This window comes from Gadus macrocephalus, chromosome 2, assembly GCF_031168955.1.
Source record: "Gadus macrocephalus chromosome 2, ASM3116895v1".
Taxonomy (NCBI): domain Eukaryota; kingdom Metazoa; phylum Chordata; class Actinopteri; order Gadiformes; family Gadidae; genus Gadus; species Gadus macrocephalus.
Window position 1 is genome coordinate 2,001,986 of NC_082383.1, and position 14,784 is coordinate 2,016,769.

At 48.5% G+C, this 14,784-nt stretch overlaps 2 protein-coding genes across 2 annotated transcripts in view; both read right to left on the reverse strand.

Moving 5' to 3' along the window:
* ubtf (upstream binding transcription factor) overlaps positions 1-14,784 on the reverse strand; it is a 302,966-nt gene that overhangs the window by 15,686 nt on the left and 272,496 nt on the right. The gene's annotated exons all lie outside the window — the stretch shown is intronic.
* The window catches only part of asic2 (acid-sensing (proton-gated) ion channel 2), a 259,822-nt gene that overhangs the window by 12,746 nt on the left and 232,292 nt on the right, over positions 1-14,784 (reverse strand). The window contains exons 4-6 of the mRNA XM_060068249.1: positions 9,632-9,819; positions 5,027-5,039; positions 2,045-2,402 (exon numbers count right to left, since the gene is read on the reverse strand). Coding sequence (XP_059924232.1) covers positions 2,045-2,402; positions 5,027-5,039; positions 9,632-9,819 — 559 coding nt within the window. The remainder of the gene's footprint in view (positions 1-2,044; positions 2,403-5,026; positions 5,040-9,631; positions 9,820-14,784) is intronic.

Below are 14,784 nucleotides of genomic sequence, written 5' to 3' on the forward strand. Positions count from 1 at the left end.
TTTCCATCCATCTCCCTCATTACATTTTTGTATGTGCGACAGAGACCTCTTTTATGTTTCTGTTTTATGTTGTACCAAATATATTTAAGGACAGGGTCAGCAAGTCATACCTCAGTTGTTTTAGTGTGTTTCTTTACTTTGTTTATGTCCAGCTCTCTCAAGGTCTAGAATATAATTTATATCAAACATAACCTTCCAAAAGCTAGAACCAAACTTCTTCAAATCGTCGTTCATTCTTCCGATTCAGGACCGCCGCCTGTCCTTGAGATAATAGGCCTATTGCGTGATTACATTTGAAGGTCTTGCTGTTGGACAGGAGTCCTGCACTAAAGACACGACCACAGGGGATACAATCAAGGCGTCTCATCGGGTCCTCGGACGCCCCAACCAGACTTTAACGTGTGAAGAGAGAGCTGTACTCCGATCAGGCGGTTCGACGTGTTGGTTTAATCTACCGCCTTGACTGTGACCTCCACTATGCGTCACATTTCTCTGCAACATGATTTTCCCGTACATTCCCACCCATTGTTTCGTTTGACGATAAAAAAAAAAACATGAATGGGTAGAGGGATTTGCATTTGTGCTGATTTCATGTGTATGGGGACGAGATTAACATTTCCCCGTTCCGTCCTCAGGGGGGTCTCTTTATCTGGGAAACAGTTCCAGGTCTGAAATATTGCACAGCCCTTTCACGTTCCGATTTGCATTGGTTTAGCATTTCAATCTGGGTTCCTTCTCGCTGGGCGGAGCGCAGTGTGGCCTACTCTGGCCCCACTAAAGGCTGCAATAGCTCCTCCACCTTTAATAAAACCTCCGCCCTGACGCCCAATCAGGGCTCTCGTCTCCTGAGCCACCGGCTCAGAGCTCTCTCGGTCGGACACTGGGCAGGCGGGCGCCGGGATGTGTGTGTGGATTTATGTATTTCTCTGTGAGTGTGTGCACTGAATAACCAATACAAATGATTTTGTTTGTGAAAATGTTTACACTGCATTTCGTTTGCGCCCGCAGTCAAGCCTAGGTATTTGATTGTGTGTGTGTGTGTGTGTGTGTGTGTGTGTGTGTGTGTGTGTGTGTGTGTGTGTGTGTGTGTGTGTGTGTGTGTGTGTCAGTGCGTTTACATGCAGAGTAATTATCGGATAAAGAATCGAATAAGATCTCAACCGGACTTTTAAAACGCATGTAAACACCTTTGCCCGATCTACTTCGGACCGAAATCGGTACATGAACGGACAAGCGAGATCGGATAAGAACACCTGGATAACTCGATCATAGCCCGATCACTACCTGCACGTTAACCTGCTTCGTAACCCGTATCGGATATCGCATTCTGCGCATGCTCGAGATATTGAGGCCGGGGGACGTGAGCCGGAAGTAGAAGGAGACGGTAGTCGTCTTGTTGTCGCCATAGACATATAAACAATTCTTATTTCTTTATAAATATAAATATTTAATTATTTCTTTATATGTTTATGGTTATCGTCGTCGGAAAACAAGATTTACATTTTTTAAAAGGTGACGCAGAAGATGGAGGAAGCCGGTGTCATCCCATTACCCCCTATAAGAAGTGTATCATCAACACGCATCCAGTACACACTACGCTTCCATTTCACCCAAGGCTGAATTACACGTCAATTTTTTCTTAAACGTTGGTCATCAACGAGGTTGCAAAGAAGTAACTTCGGGTACATCTGTCAAACTAAAAGTTTTTTTCTTTTGACGTGTGTTCGATCTTTATTCATTGATTGCGCCGCGACCGAACTGACGGGGATATCCTCTGATATTATGAATCTTAAAGAGTGTGCGTCGGGTTCTCCGACTCTCTGGTACTTCCACAACAAAGACTCGTAGTGAGAGTTATCTCGGCCATGGTGGAGAAGGAATTGGGGGGAAAGGAACTTTGGCTTTGACGCTCTGAAGTCCAGATTGAAACGCTACATGGAGGAGAAAGGGATTGTTGCCCTCTGCGGGACAGCTGTCAGTTCACTTCGGGTCCATGTCATTCCTCAGACGCTCCATTGTTCCGACCTCTCGGTCGTGTGCGGACTCCTCCGGCTGGACTCTTCTCGGTCGTGTGCGGACTCCTCCGGCTGGACTCCTCTCGGTCGTGTGCGGACTCCTCCGGCTGGACTCCTCTCGGTCGTGTGCGGACTCCTCCGGCTGGACTCCTCTCGGTCGTGTGCGGACTCCTCCGGCTGGACTCCTCTCGGTCGTGTGCGGACTCCTCCGGCTGGACTCCTCTCGGTCGTGTGCGGACTCCTCCGGCTGGACTCCTCTCGGTCGTGTGCGGACTCCTCCGGCTGGACTCCTCTCGGTCGTGTGCGGACTCCTCCGGCTGGACTCCTCTCGGTCGTGTGCGGACTCCTCCGGCTGGACTCCTCTCGGTCGTGTGCGGACTCCTCCGGCTGGACTCCGCCGCCGAAGTGAACTGACAGCCGTCTACTGAAAACATCTTTCTCGAATCCCGCCTGAGTTTCCTGTTGCTGGGACGTAGAGGTCGACCGAAAGTTGCTCTATAATTGTTGAAGGGCTCCAGCGCCACCTGGGGTAGCGGATTCAGCCATGCTCCGGCCATTATCCGATCTCTTAAAGGCCATGTACGTTCGAATAATTGACACGGCCCGTTCGAGTAGCAAAAATCGGTATAACGCTTAATCCGATCTAGCTGTCCCATGTAAACGCACTGTGTGTGTGTGAGTGTGTCTGTGCCTGTATGTGTTTGTGTTTGGTCTGTGCGTTTGTGTGTATCCGTGTGTGTGTGTGTGTTTGTGTCTGTATGTGCGCCTGTACGTGTGTATATGTGTGTCTGTATCTGTGCCTGCCTGCTGAGTGAATGTGCGTGCACGCGTGTGTATAAGGAGGGCACAGCCCGCTACCCCCCAATTCGCTGGTTCCAACTACAGCAGATTGTGTTGTGCCAGCCAAGGCCTTCACAGCCCATGTATTGGCACCTGAACGCCAGCAATGACAACCCTTACTTGTCAGCCAAGAGTATGTGCATGCGTATCCGTGTGTCTCTATGTGCGTCACTGAGTTTGCCTGCATGTGTGTTTCATCGTCGGTCCTCAAAGGAAAGCGATCGCGGGCGTGTCAAGACAGCCCCTCTGATCTGTGGTGATCAAGAGAAAGGAAGGATAGTGTGATTGTTGTGTGTTTGGCCAGGGCGGAATACACATTGTGTTGCTGAAAATTTCATCAGCGCCTCCCTCCTTCGTTACCCGTCTTAAACCTCCCAAAACAGATCCCTGGTTCCACTTCGGGTGGCCTGACAAAGGGAAGCCGGCCTAACCAGTCCCAATGCGATCAACTTGTATTCAATCGCTGAATAACCCTTGATTAAAAAAATGATGGTGTTGCACTCTCATGCCTCCCGGGCATTCTAGAAACTGATTAATCTTGCTCTTTTTCTCTGTGTACGTGCCTCATAACTTCTGCCGATTCTCGTGTGTCTTTGTGTATCTGCATCCGTCGACGTGGCCCAGGCTGTGGCTGGTCGTGCGTGTGTGTGCATAGCAGACACATAGAGTCTCATGTATCTTTGTGAGTGTGTGAGTGTTATTCATCCCACCGGAAGAACAAAACAAATGCAAACACCAAGTGGCCACCTTTCCCTCTGTGGTCTGCCCTGTGTCTGCTGGCCTGCTGCAGTCATCCATGGCCCACAGAGGCCTCTAGAGCGAGCTGCTGCAGCTTTGTGATTCTAATGCCACAGAGGCACGCAGCAAAAGGTTATATCAGGCCAAGTGTGCCCTTGCGCGTCAGCTGGTACAATGAGTACGACGGGAGCCCTGAAGCGCACAGGCACACGCACACAATGAGCACGCAAACGCACATAAACACAAATGCCCACAATGTACATGTATACACATGTACACGGGCATCCACAGACAAACACAAGCACACACACACACATCCGTAGTCACAAATCAAAAGTATCGAGTGATAAATCAAACACTGTGAACAGGTCCACCTCTAGAGACTTTAGCACTGGCAGAATTCCAGAGCGTAATCGATCTGTTTCCCGCTCTGGCGACGACCCAGGTGTCAGACCACTCCCCCCCCCCCCCCCCCCACCCCCCCCGCCCCCACCCCGGTGCTGCTGTCCTGTTGAGCTAATAGCAGGATGTTCAATAGTAGACGGAGAAGGATGAGAAGAACAACCAGCCCAGTTAACCTCAGATACCATGTCCTGGCTGTGTCTGAACAAGGAGACCACACACACATACACACACACACACACACACACACACACACACACACACACACACACACACACACACACACACACACACACACACACACACACACACACACACACACACACAGACGGACACAGACCGAGACACACACACACACACACCGACAGACAGACACAAACAGACACACAGACAAGCACACACACACACACACACAGACATACATACACACTGTGTGAAACTGCCTTGATGCTTTGAATATAAGATATATTCCCAAGCAGACAACACTATATTACCGCAGAACTAAACTACCTCTCCAGGATTTGATTTAGCGAGTACCGCAGATACTGGCGGTGGAACCAATACAGATTTGGTCTGGCTCAATGTCCAAAAATACTAAAATACATGGATGGAGAATTGAAAATGAAAAGCTCCATTCATCAAGAGGTAACTGCCGAGAACAGAAACGACACTTACAGTTGGTGAAAACCTACCTCAGAAATGAAAAAGCCACACTGAAATGTGGCTTTTTGGCTGTCGTGTGAAACACCAAGCAAGGAAATTACTAAAACATGGATACACATTCTGACTCTAATTCCCAAAACATAATGTCAATATATTTCCTAATGCCTTTCCCAAAGAATTGAGCTGACATGGGGGAAGATGTGGTTTGACGCGGTCTGAAACAGATTCAACACAGTGCAAAGACCCGGCCTTGAAGCCTCCTTGATCCTCAACAAACAAGCTGGCTGGAGCTCCGATCCCAGTGGTTGACGGGGTGAAGCCGCTTATCCGACCCAGCCCCGTGACACCATGAAACCCTCCTCACTCACACAGAACCAGCCCCTTAAACGGAGACACAACACCATGTTCATCACTTCCACACGCCCTTCCCTTCACTACTTGTTAGATATATTTGTGCTGGTGCTGCCGACATCAATTTAACGAAACACAGCAGCCAACTGGAAATCAACAAGGGTCTTTATCGAAGTTAAAATACAACTAGTTAGCGTTGTGTGGGAAGCATCATGTGGTGGTGAGCAAGCTGGAACAACACAAGCGTGAAACAGCCGTTCCAGCTCGCCTTTCAGTGGCTTAGTCTGAATAACTTGAACATTTGTCTCAAACCGAAGAGCCCCTCTGCGGCAGCCCACTCTACCCAGAGACACGCTTTGAGATTTGACTGTGCAATGGAAATCTGGAGAGTTTCCAGATGAGAGACTTCCTGTCAGACATCCAAGGTCAGAAACCCAACATGGCTCCCAGTGGTAAAGTATAGAAAAGTTGCAAACCTGCGTTGTGGCCTGTAGTCCCAGAAACAAACGACCCGCATTCTCCCGCGTCCAGACTCGGTCTGGTGTTGAAAAGGTCAAACACGGGACCAATGCGTCCTGAACGTTTGTTAGACAAGGACTCCCAGGTAACGGCCCCACCATGAGCAGAACGAGAACAGACCTTCACGTGACCGTAAACGGCACTAATAAAGTATCTCATAAAAAGTATTCATTTGGATTTTGATAAGCCCAATATTTCTTATTTATAGCCGAGCCACAATGCCGTTGTGGTTCCTTGTTTTTTACCCGACTGCCAATCTCGACCGCCGTAAAACAACCGGGACGATCTTGTTTTATGGGAGGGCAGATTCCCTCGCGCGCTGGGTTTCAACTGCTCCCTTTGCCCCGAACCGTTTAACAACAACAGCAGCTTCCGTAAACCGGGCTGGTTGTCTTGACGGTTGTCGTGTGAGTGATATGCTAAGCATGTTAAATAAACCACCTTGAATACATCTATACCACACCAGCTCCGCCTCTACCGACTACGGTACCCGACGACACACATATGAACTCCGTGAACTGAAGACGATGTAATATACGCCACAGGGGGGGGGGCTATGGATATCTCAGGAGGTGCGGGGTCTACGCGGGATGCGAGGGTATGTCACCCCGACAGCAGGCCATTACTTCCTTCATCACGACGGGGCGATCATCACGCCACGATCAGCGCAGTTTATCAACGCCCGGTATCCAGGCAACAGACCCGGTCAGTCACGGCTAATGTGACCACCGGGGGAAAGGAGACACTCTCTCGTCGTTTTAACTAAAGAAAACAAAGGCGAAACAAAACCAGCCACCAGAAACGCTCTTTCCTGTTAGCGACCAACTGTGACATAAAAAATGTAATCTATAAATGTGACATTAAATATTCAACACAAATGAAGTGCATTCTGTGCCACAGTCGCTGGAGAGGGGAGATGACTCTGCAGGGCACACTCCTTCTCTCCCCCTTTGCACATTAAACTAAATCAGCCTTCCGCCACTAGATCCAGCAAACCCAAGTGTGCTACGATGTAGCGTTTTAGCTAGTCCACACAGCATCAGCCAAAGCGACAGAACACATTTTGAGCAGACACACGTCACATCACATCAGGGGATCGAAGCGGATCAGAAGAGATGGTAAATGATTCCCCAAAACTCAAACAAAAATGAATCATTGAGTCTTTTGTCCGGGCCTGTGTAGTGAGGCTGCAGCCCGATGACTTTGATTTATTACACCACAGTGCGATGTTCATCTCGATTGGACAATGACTAACGACCTACAAAATTTGGATGGGCTTCCGAAAATTTAATTTGCCTCTTGTCTGCCCGCTCAAATATGCCAAATCAACGCAAAGATGTTTTCTTTGTGTCTTTCTTTTCCCCTTTGCCGAGATAAGGTATCGATGGCACGATAACAAAGCTAGAACAACTGGGGCAGAAATAGAAGGACTGTCTTCCATTAGCGGCTGAGCCCAGCCGAATAGTGACAAGGGCTGGAGACAGGTAGCTGGGGGGAACGGAGATAATGGATGGGAGCTGGGCAGCTGACTGTGTGGTGTATGTGCTCACATTTGTGCGTGTGTGTGTGCTCTCTCGTGTGTGTGTGTGTATGTGTGTTTCTATGTGCGTGTTTGTGTGTAAGTGTGTGTGTGTGTGTGTGTGTCTGTCTGCTTGTGTGTGTGCGTTTATCTGTGTGTGTGTGTGTGTGTGTGTGTGTCAGAAAGTGGGTGACTCAGCAACTTCAGGCTAATTAATTTCATAAGGGGGGGGGGGGGAAGAACACGGTTGTCAGAGAGGACCCCTGTGCAGACGGCATGGGGGTGGCTCCGGTGCAGAGAGCGTGAATACATCACATCCTCTGCAGTACGGAGAAGCTGTACAGGGTAGAGTCAGCTCGCTGATCCGAGCTTCTGATCCAGGATCACAGGCTATTGACAAAGAGTCCGTCTGTCTGGTTCCCAGTCCCAGCCGGAGACAGCAGGACTCCTCCCCTGACCCACGGTCTGTATCAGGACTCAGACGTGAGCTGGTCTCAACTGAGCCTGCTCAGGGTGGTGTCTCTCTTTAAAACTCGCTTCACGGGAGGTGGAAACACACAACGTTATGTTATGTATGAATATAATATATGAATGTAATATATGGTGAGGACGGGTGTGTTTACCAAAAAAACTAAAATACAATTACAAGAGCAGCCAGAAGGATAAATACAAGCATTAAAATATGATTTATTCATTACACCAGGAGGCTTAATAGAAGGCTCACAATAATATTTGCAAACACATTTTTATCCAATGACGTTAACATTTTCAAACATAAAACCCAATAATTTTTAATGTGTTTAGAGTCTTTTGGAGGCTTGCCTGGGACCACGTAGAGGGTTTTTTAATACACTGCACTGATTCAAGATCCTAGTTAACAGTATAACTATCAGAAAGTTGGCTTCTTTGTGCTGCTATGCTCAGCAAATGGCAAAGGCAACAGTCGACCGACTAGTGCTCAGTTTTAGGACACAGTCCCGGGCAGAAAAGCCAAAGTTGCTGATTGCAGCTGAGACAAGCTATGCATGACAATACGATTTGAAGCGCAGGATTATGCGAAGAGACGCACAGCGGATATAGATATTGAGATTAAAAGGGAAAAGATTTTTCACCTCAAGATGCGTAGTCAGACAAATGTTAAGCCCGTCTGTACGGCCGTGATAAACGAAGAGGAAGATACACTGATTGGAATTAAAGGAAGGAATTAAATAATTTTTTGGTTGAAAAGCTGAATTCCACGGTGCTTTTAAGGAGTGACCTTCAAAGCCTATTGAGTCCCTAAGTGCAACACAGCATTGATTCCCTCCCTTGTACATAAATAACGGCCATAACTACCTTCCAAATCATCTAAGATCCTCAGAGGACACTGACTGCCGACTGGGCTTTTGATGGGGAAATAACAGCAATATCCCCTCTTGAATGAATAGTGTCTGGTGAGGACCACAAAAGCAGCTCAAGAAAAAGTTAAATCAGGGAGACGACATTCGCCTTCTATTTCTCATAGCTCTATGTCTGGTTCTAAATTCCCACGCGGTCATCACAGGCTCTCTCAACCAATCAGGACCTCATTCATTAACAGGAGTACAACGGTGCGCCACTGAGTACATAGATGTAATCTGTCATTCATGCCTGTCACTTGTCTGTTGTTTTCATCGAGACTCAGCCCTCCTCCATCCCCTTCACCACCAGGATTAAACTCCACCTGTCTGCGGAGGAAGAGATTATGTCCTCCAGGGTCGAAGCACTCAATCCACGACCACACCCCCACCAGCCTCTAGACACCATCAGGAGGAGAGTGATCTGCCGGCACACTTCATAGATCCATCGTCCCCGTGAAGAATCGTTTGATGGTGTCCGATCGCCAAAAAGTGTTGTCAATAAATGATGCGGTTCATTTTAAACACTAGTGGCTTCTGAATGAACAATGTACGTCTGAATCAGGCCTCTTCTATCGATGGCTCTTTGACGCTAGAAAGAGCAACCCTTCACTATAGTGTCTGCAGAGTCCCTATGGATCTCCAATCCTCTTACTTACGTACTTCCACTCCCTTCCTCCATATACTGCGGTCGTCTCCGTTTCAGCTACTCACCCTGCCCCACGTTACAGCAGTAGTAGACTCTCCTTTCATGTTGAAAGTTTGGTTTACCATTACAAAGCGTGTGCTAAATTAGTCATTTGGATGATTAAAACTTTGTGTTTTCCCCATCGGTGTGGTACGCCGGTTATTAATTAGTTTTGCTGTTTTAACAGTCAAGATAATGATTAAATCATTGTCAGTTTAAAGATGCAGGAATGGGAATAGCTTTGAGTTTACTTTTGAGTGGGAGAGGCCGCGGCTTGGGTTTGCAAGTAGAACGGAGACAGTAGAAAAGTTCATTCACTTTCAGGGGCCCTACCTCTTGATGTGTGTGTCGGTGGTCTCAGGCCCTACCTCTTGATGTGTGTGTAGGTGTATCCAGGCCCTACCTGTTAGTGTGTGTGTCGGTGGTCTCACGGCCTACCTGGCAGGTTCTAGTGTTTAGGTGGTCTCCGGCCCGAGCTGGCTTGGACTAGAGTAGCATGGAGATGGTCTCTGTGTCCTACCTGGTCGGTACTAGTGTGTATAGAGGTGGTCTCCTACCTGTGTCCCCCCACACCGGCAGGTACTCGTCTTGCTGGATGTCCAGCATGATCTCCAGGCCGTTCCCCGTGCCCCCCTTCATGGTGGTCCGGAGGCTCTTCCCCTCCTCCACCGCGTTGAACATGTAGCACTTCCCATACCTGGTGAACACCTGCAGAGAGATGAGAGAGAGAGAGAGTGGGAGAGAGAGAGAGAGGGGGGGGGGGGGGGGAGAGAGAGAGAGAGGGGGGGCAGAGAGAGAGAGAGAGAGAGAGAGAGAGAGAGAGAGAGAGAGAGAGAGAGAGAGGGCAGAGAGAGGGCGGGAGAGAGAGAGAGAGGGGGGGCAGAGAGAGGGCGGGAGAGAGAGAGAGAGAGAGAGAGAGAGAGAGAGAGAGAGAGAGAGATATGGGGAGAGAGGGGGAGAGAGAGGGAGAGAGAGGGCGGGAGAGAGAGAGAGAGATTAGAGTAATCATTTAAAAACAACAGACGACGCACACTTTGCCGCCAAACAATCTGTGGAGGTGAAGAGGGCCAATGGCCCAGAGACGGGCTCATCTGGCCCCGTTGACAGCACCACAGCGTGGTGTTGTCATCTTTCGCTCGGAAAACAGAGAGGAGCCGTATCGACGGATCAAGGGAAGGCCAGCGGGCGCGCCTCGTGAACCCTCAGCGACCGCGCTCACCGCTAATAGAGCTGAAACAACAACAAGTACAGCCGCCGCGACCTCAGACAATAATAATGAACCAACATAATCTGCAGAAGGGGCACTCGAAACTGTCTGCTTTCCCTTGCTTGCTTCATGGCCGTGGTAGATCGAGGGATTTGGTTTCAGGTTCCAAAGAGATGGAAAGTGAGGGCAGAAAAAACCTTCAAAATTTCCCACATAATCACTTAAAAGCTGTGTAGGACCTGTCATTGGTTGTGAAGGATTGTGAGGTTTAGAAACCCATTGACCTCTTTCCATTTTTCTCTATGCTCAACGATAGCTAAATGTTATTTCTTGAGGGCTATGTGGGTTCATTGGGTGTGTGTGTGTGTGTGTGTGTGTGTGTGCGTTTGCGGGTGTGTGTGTGTGTGTGCGTGTGACTGGAGTCGACTTCTTGTTTCAGTAATGGCTTTCAGCTTTCCCTCTTTATTTCACCTGCTCAAAACCAAGCCACCAAATTACTTTAAACCATATTATGAATAATAGATTATTTTGAAATTGCTGAACGCAGCTTATTTCCTTTCGCGTGTACACGACGTCTGTGAGTCTTTGTGTGTGCGTGAGAAAGAGAGAGCGATAGAGAGAGATTGTGCAAGAGAGAGAGAGAGAGAGAGAGAGAGAGAGAGAGAGAAATAAAGAGAGAGGCAGAGAGAGAGCAAGAGGTAGCAAGCAAATGAAGAGGACAGAGAGAGAGAGTGAGAGAGTTAGAGAGAGAAAGAGTTTGTGTGTTTATGCTCGGTCGGAACAACATGCAAACGAAAGGCTAGTTGTGGGGTCTCCCATGCATATTAATCCCCCTCACCACTTTCATCAATGTCTGACAGTCGGAGAGTACATGATTGATGGAATCCTTGTAGAACATAAAAATCAAACAGCTCATTGGAATCAATGTACGGCCGAATTAAAGCCGTCAGAATCGCAAGCTCACAGGTGCCTGATTGATTGACCAATTTGGTGAAAACCTGGTGAAGTCCTTAACCACTATGCTGTATGTATGCATATCGCAAATTCTCCCCCCCCTGTTGTGGTGCGTGCTGATGCTGGCCCTCTCTCGGCCATTCCGTCAGGCTGATGGATAACCGGGCTGTGACCACTGCCACATTTGGGGATTTTGGGCGGAAGGAAGCAAAGCAGCACATTGTAAAGTCGCTCTATGCAGCACGCCTGCTGCCTGCAGATTCGCTTTGACAGATGCAGATACGAATCGGTGTTCCATAAACGCCTGGCGATAAATTGCCAGAGCTCTGCAGAACAAAGTGTGACATTAAAATGCATTCGGGTGTCGGGTTAAAATCGGGTTTGTTTACCGATACCGAGTTTGGGGATAGATATATTTTTCTGTGGCGGATGATTTGGGAGGACAAGCACACGGTAGAAGAGGCAGACACCTGTAAACAATTTAATGAAATGTAACTCAGGCTCTGCCAGGGATGGTTTGGAATGTGACAGCCCAGGTGTATTTGTCCAGACAGAGAGTGTTTGCACATACAAACATAGAGCAGCAATCATTCAAAGCAATATCGTAGACACATTCGTCGCCCTCTGCTTCTGTATGCGGCCTTGCCTTCAATGCACAAAAGAGTTATCTGAAGACACAGCTGTGTGGCCGATATGCCCTCGCCTGAGGACATAGCAGAGTACCCTTCAACAACCTGCATGCATTTTTGCAGACATGCCTGCCACAAATAGTAAACTTTTCCAACGTTTCAATTCTTGAGAAATCGAATCGTAAGGTTGCCGGTATGCCTCCCTCTCTCTCTGTATCTCTGTCCATTTCTAAAAGGTCCACTGTGAATAGCATCTGTAGCATTTCGGCCAAGTCCGTTTCCATCAATGCCATTTCAATCAACACACTGTTCCTTTAAAGGTATCAACAAAACAGTGACAGCAACATCCAGCAGCACATGACATTGAGGCCTGACATCATATATGACTGGCCATTATCTACAACGAGGCAGGCACATCCAAATGGCACAAACCATATGTGATGCAGCAGAGGCATAATGTGTACCATAATGTATGATTTGTCGATGATCTCTGTTGAGGAAAGCTTAATTCAAGTGGCTGTCAACTGCCTTTACAGACATCCGATTCCCTTCAACCCTTAACCCTTATCTGCTCAGTTAAGGGCCTTAACTGAGCAGTTAGAAAACCCACAGGCATTGGGTGCTCAACCCCGTCTGTGCACATAACAAACAAGTAAATAATTTGTGTGTGTGTTAGCTGCTAAGAAGCGTTTCTCTCTGTTGTAGCCCCCCCTCCCCGCCATGTCCTCTGCATGCGTCCTTCCCACTTCTCACATTCCTATCTCCCTTTAGAAGAGCCTCTTGTTTGTGGAAGTGCGTAGTACAGAACAACTCTGAGGTCTCTGTTCCCTTTCTGTCAGGTGTAACGATGTCTGGCATGCGGCCACGGCCATGGTCCTTCGTCCCGTCGGACATCACACACCATAACCCCTTTCAGCGCCTCGGCTGACAAAGTGCTAACAAACGCATCACAACCCTGGAACTGGGATGTGTACCCTTTCCCGTTTCACCCTTCCAACCGTCCCCCCTTTGCCGCCCATATAATACCCCCTCTCCCCCACATCCTCGAGCTAGGACGGGCCCTGTCAGACAGCAGAAAGTAATGACTCCCCAACCAGATCCACAAGGTATGAAACGCCACACAAACCCTTTCTCTGCCAGACCGGAAAAAATAAGTGCAAACCCTCCCTTTTTTTGACAAGATAGCTTTCACAATGCGGCAGGCAGGGTATGTGGTGTGTAACTCTGGTCTGTGTATTCCTGAGTTTGTTCCTTCCAAAGTGTTTGTCAATAATGGAGTAGAGCTCCTTGTGATATGGCAAGAGGAGCTGAATTGGAACGAGGGGATGACGCTGTGTCTGTGTCTAACGTGATAGCGCCGCTACAGATTCACCGTGTCGGGGAGATCACCCACAGACCCTCCGACTTGCTGTAAAATGTAGATGCCGGTTAACACCGGTTGTGTTTGTGGGAAGGATATCTGTGGCACGTCAGCAGGGGGAATTAAAGCTTTGCCGTTTAATGTTGTTTGTGTTGTTCTGCCAGTGGGCTGGGAAGGCACTTTGCGTTTCGTCCAGCATGCACCTGGAACGACTACAATGGTGAGGTACAGTTGTAAACTGCATTGTAAAAAAAAAAGCTCATCACTTATGTTCCGTCACGATGAAAACCTTTGAACATTATGTGTGGTATTGCTAAACCGATATCAAATATGCATCCAGTAAACCAAAAACAAATGTTTAAAGCCGGGGTAGTGAACCCATTTAAGGTTTTAACTTTGTTAAATAAGTTAAGGAAAAGACTTGTTTTTGCGCAACCACAGTCTGTCCGGTTGTAACGGTCCCCAGGGACCTCTAGGAAGACCCAGAAGTAAATAAATAACGACCCAGCCCTTGCCAAGAGCAAAACGTATCATTATCAAAGAGTTACAGATGCTATCTCCATCGTAAATCCCTAAATCCTGAAGCATCCCATCACACCATGAATCGTCTTCTCAAGAGCCCCTACGTCATCACAGCCATCAGTTGGTGCTCAAAGTCACAGCACGGCCTCACGGCGGTGGTTCTTGTTCTCTACTCGCCAACGAGACAGCCCGCGTCAGCTCCGTCGACAACAGTCAGCCGCCCGACATGCTAAGCCGTCCGCCGAACTCATCCTCGACACGCCAGCGAGAGGTCGGAGCGTCGGAGCCGTCAGAAAGATCGGAAAGATGCCTCATCCCGACCCCGGAGCTAGTGGGAAGACCAGAGGGCCGCCAATTAAAAAAACTACGCCTTTCAACTGCACTCTACGGCTAATTGGTATTCACCAGCGTCGGCTGTGATTCCCAGGGAGACAGAGAGTGGTTGAGCCCTGTTTTTTTTGAGGTCTGTACACAAAAGAGGTCTGTACACGCAAAAGAGCTCACGCAGAGAGGGCGTCGCGACGGGGGAAGGCAGAATCGTTAGCGAGGCGTCTCGTCGCGGCCAAAGGTCGCTCCAGCGAGCCGGACGGACGCGAGTCAAACGTGGAGTGAGGAGTCGCCGCGGGCTACGGCGAAGAGCTAAAGTGGAACTGAATGCGTGTGCACAATTGAATAAAGAAATCCATACTAATCGCCGTGTTCTGTAATGGCCATATCCCTTGGCTGTCGGTTGTTTCCCCTCGAGAGGCGTCGCTGAGGTCTTAACTTTTTAGCGTCAACCGAGCCCCACCATTTTGAGTTTATCTCACTCGCTTTCCTCCAGACTTGATCCTGTTTCGGTTATCTTTAACTCCACGAGTGGCAGGCCAGCGATCCCTTGACGACAAACAAACAGATTATCTTTGGGAGAAAAAAAATTGTGCGAAAGGGAGGGCTGTATCTTCTATATTTTGGTCCCCCTCGTGTTGTTTATCTCTCCCTGTCAGTGTGTGTCGTCTAGC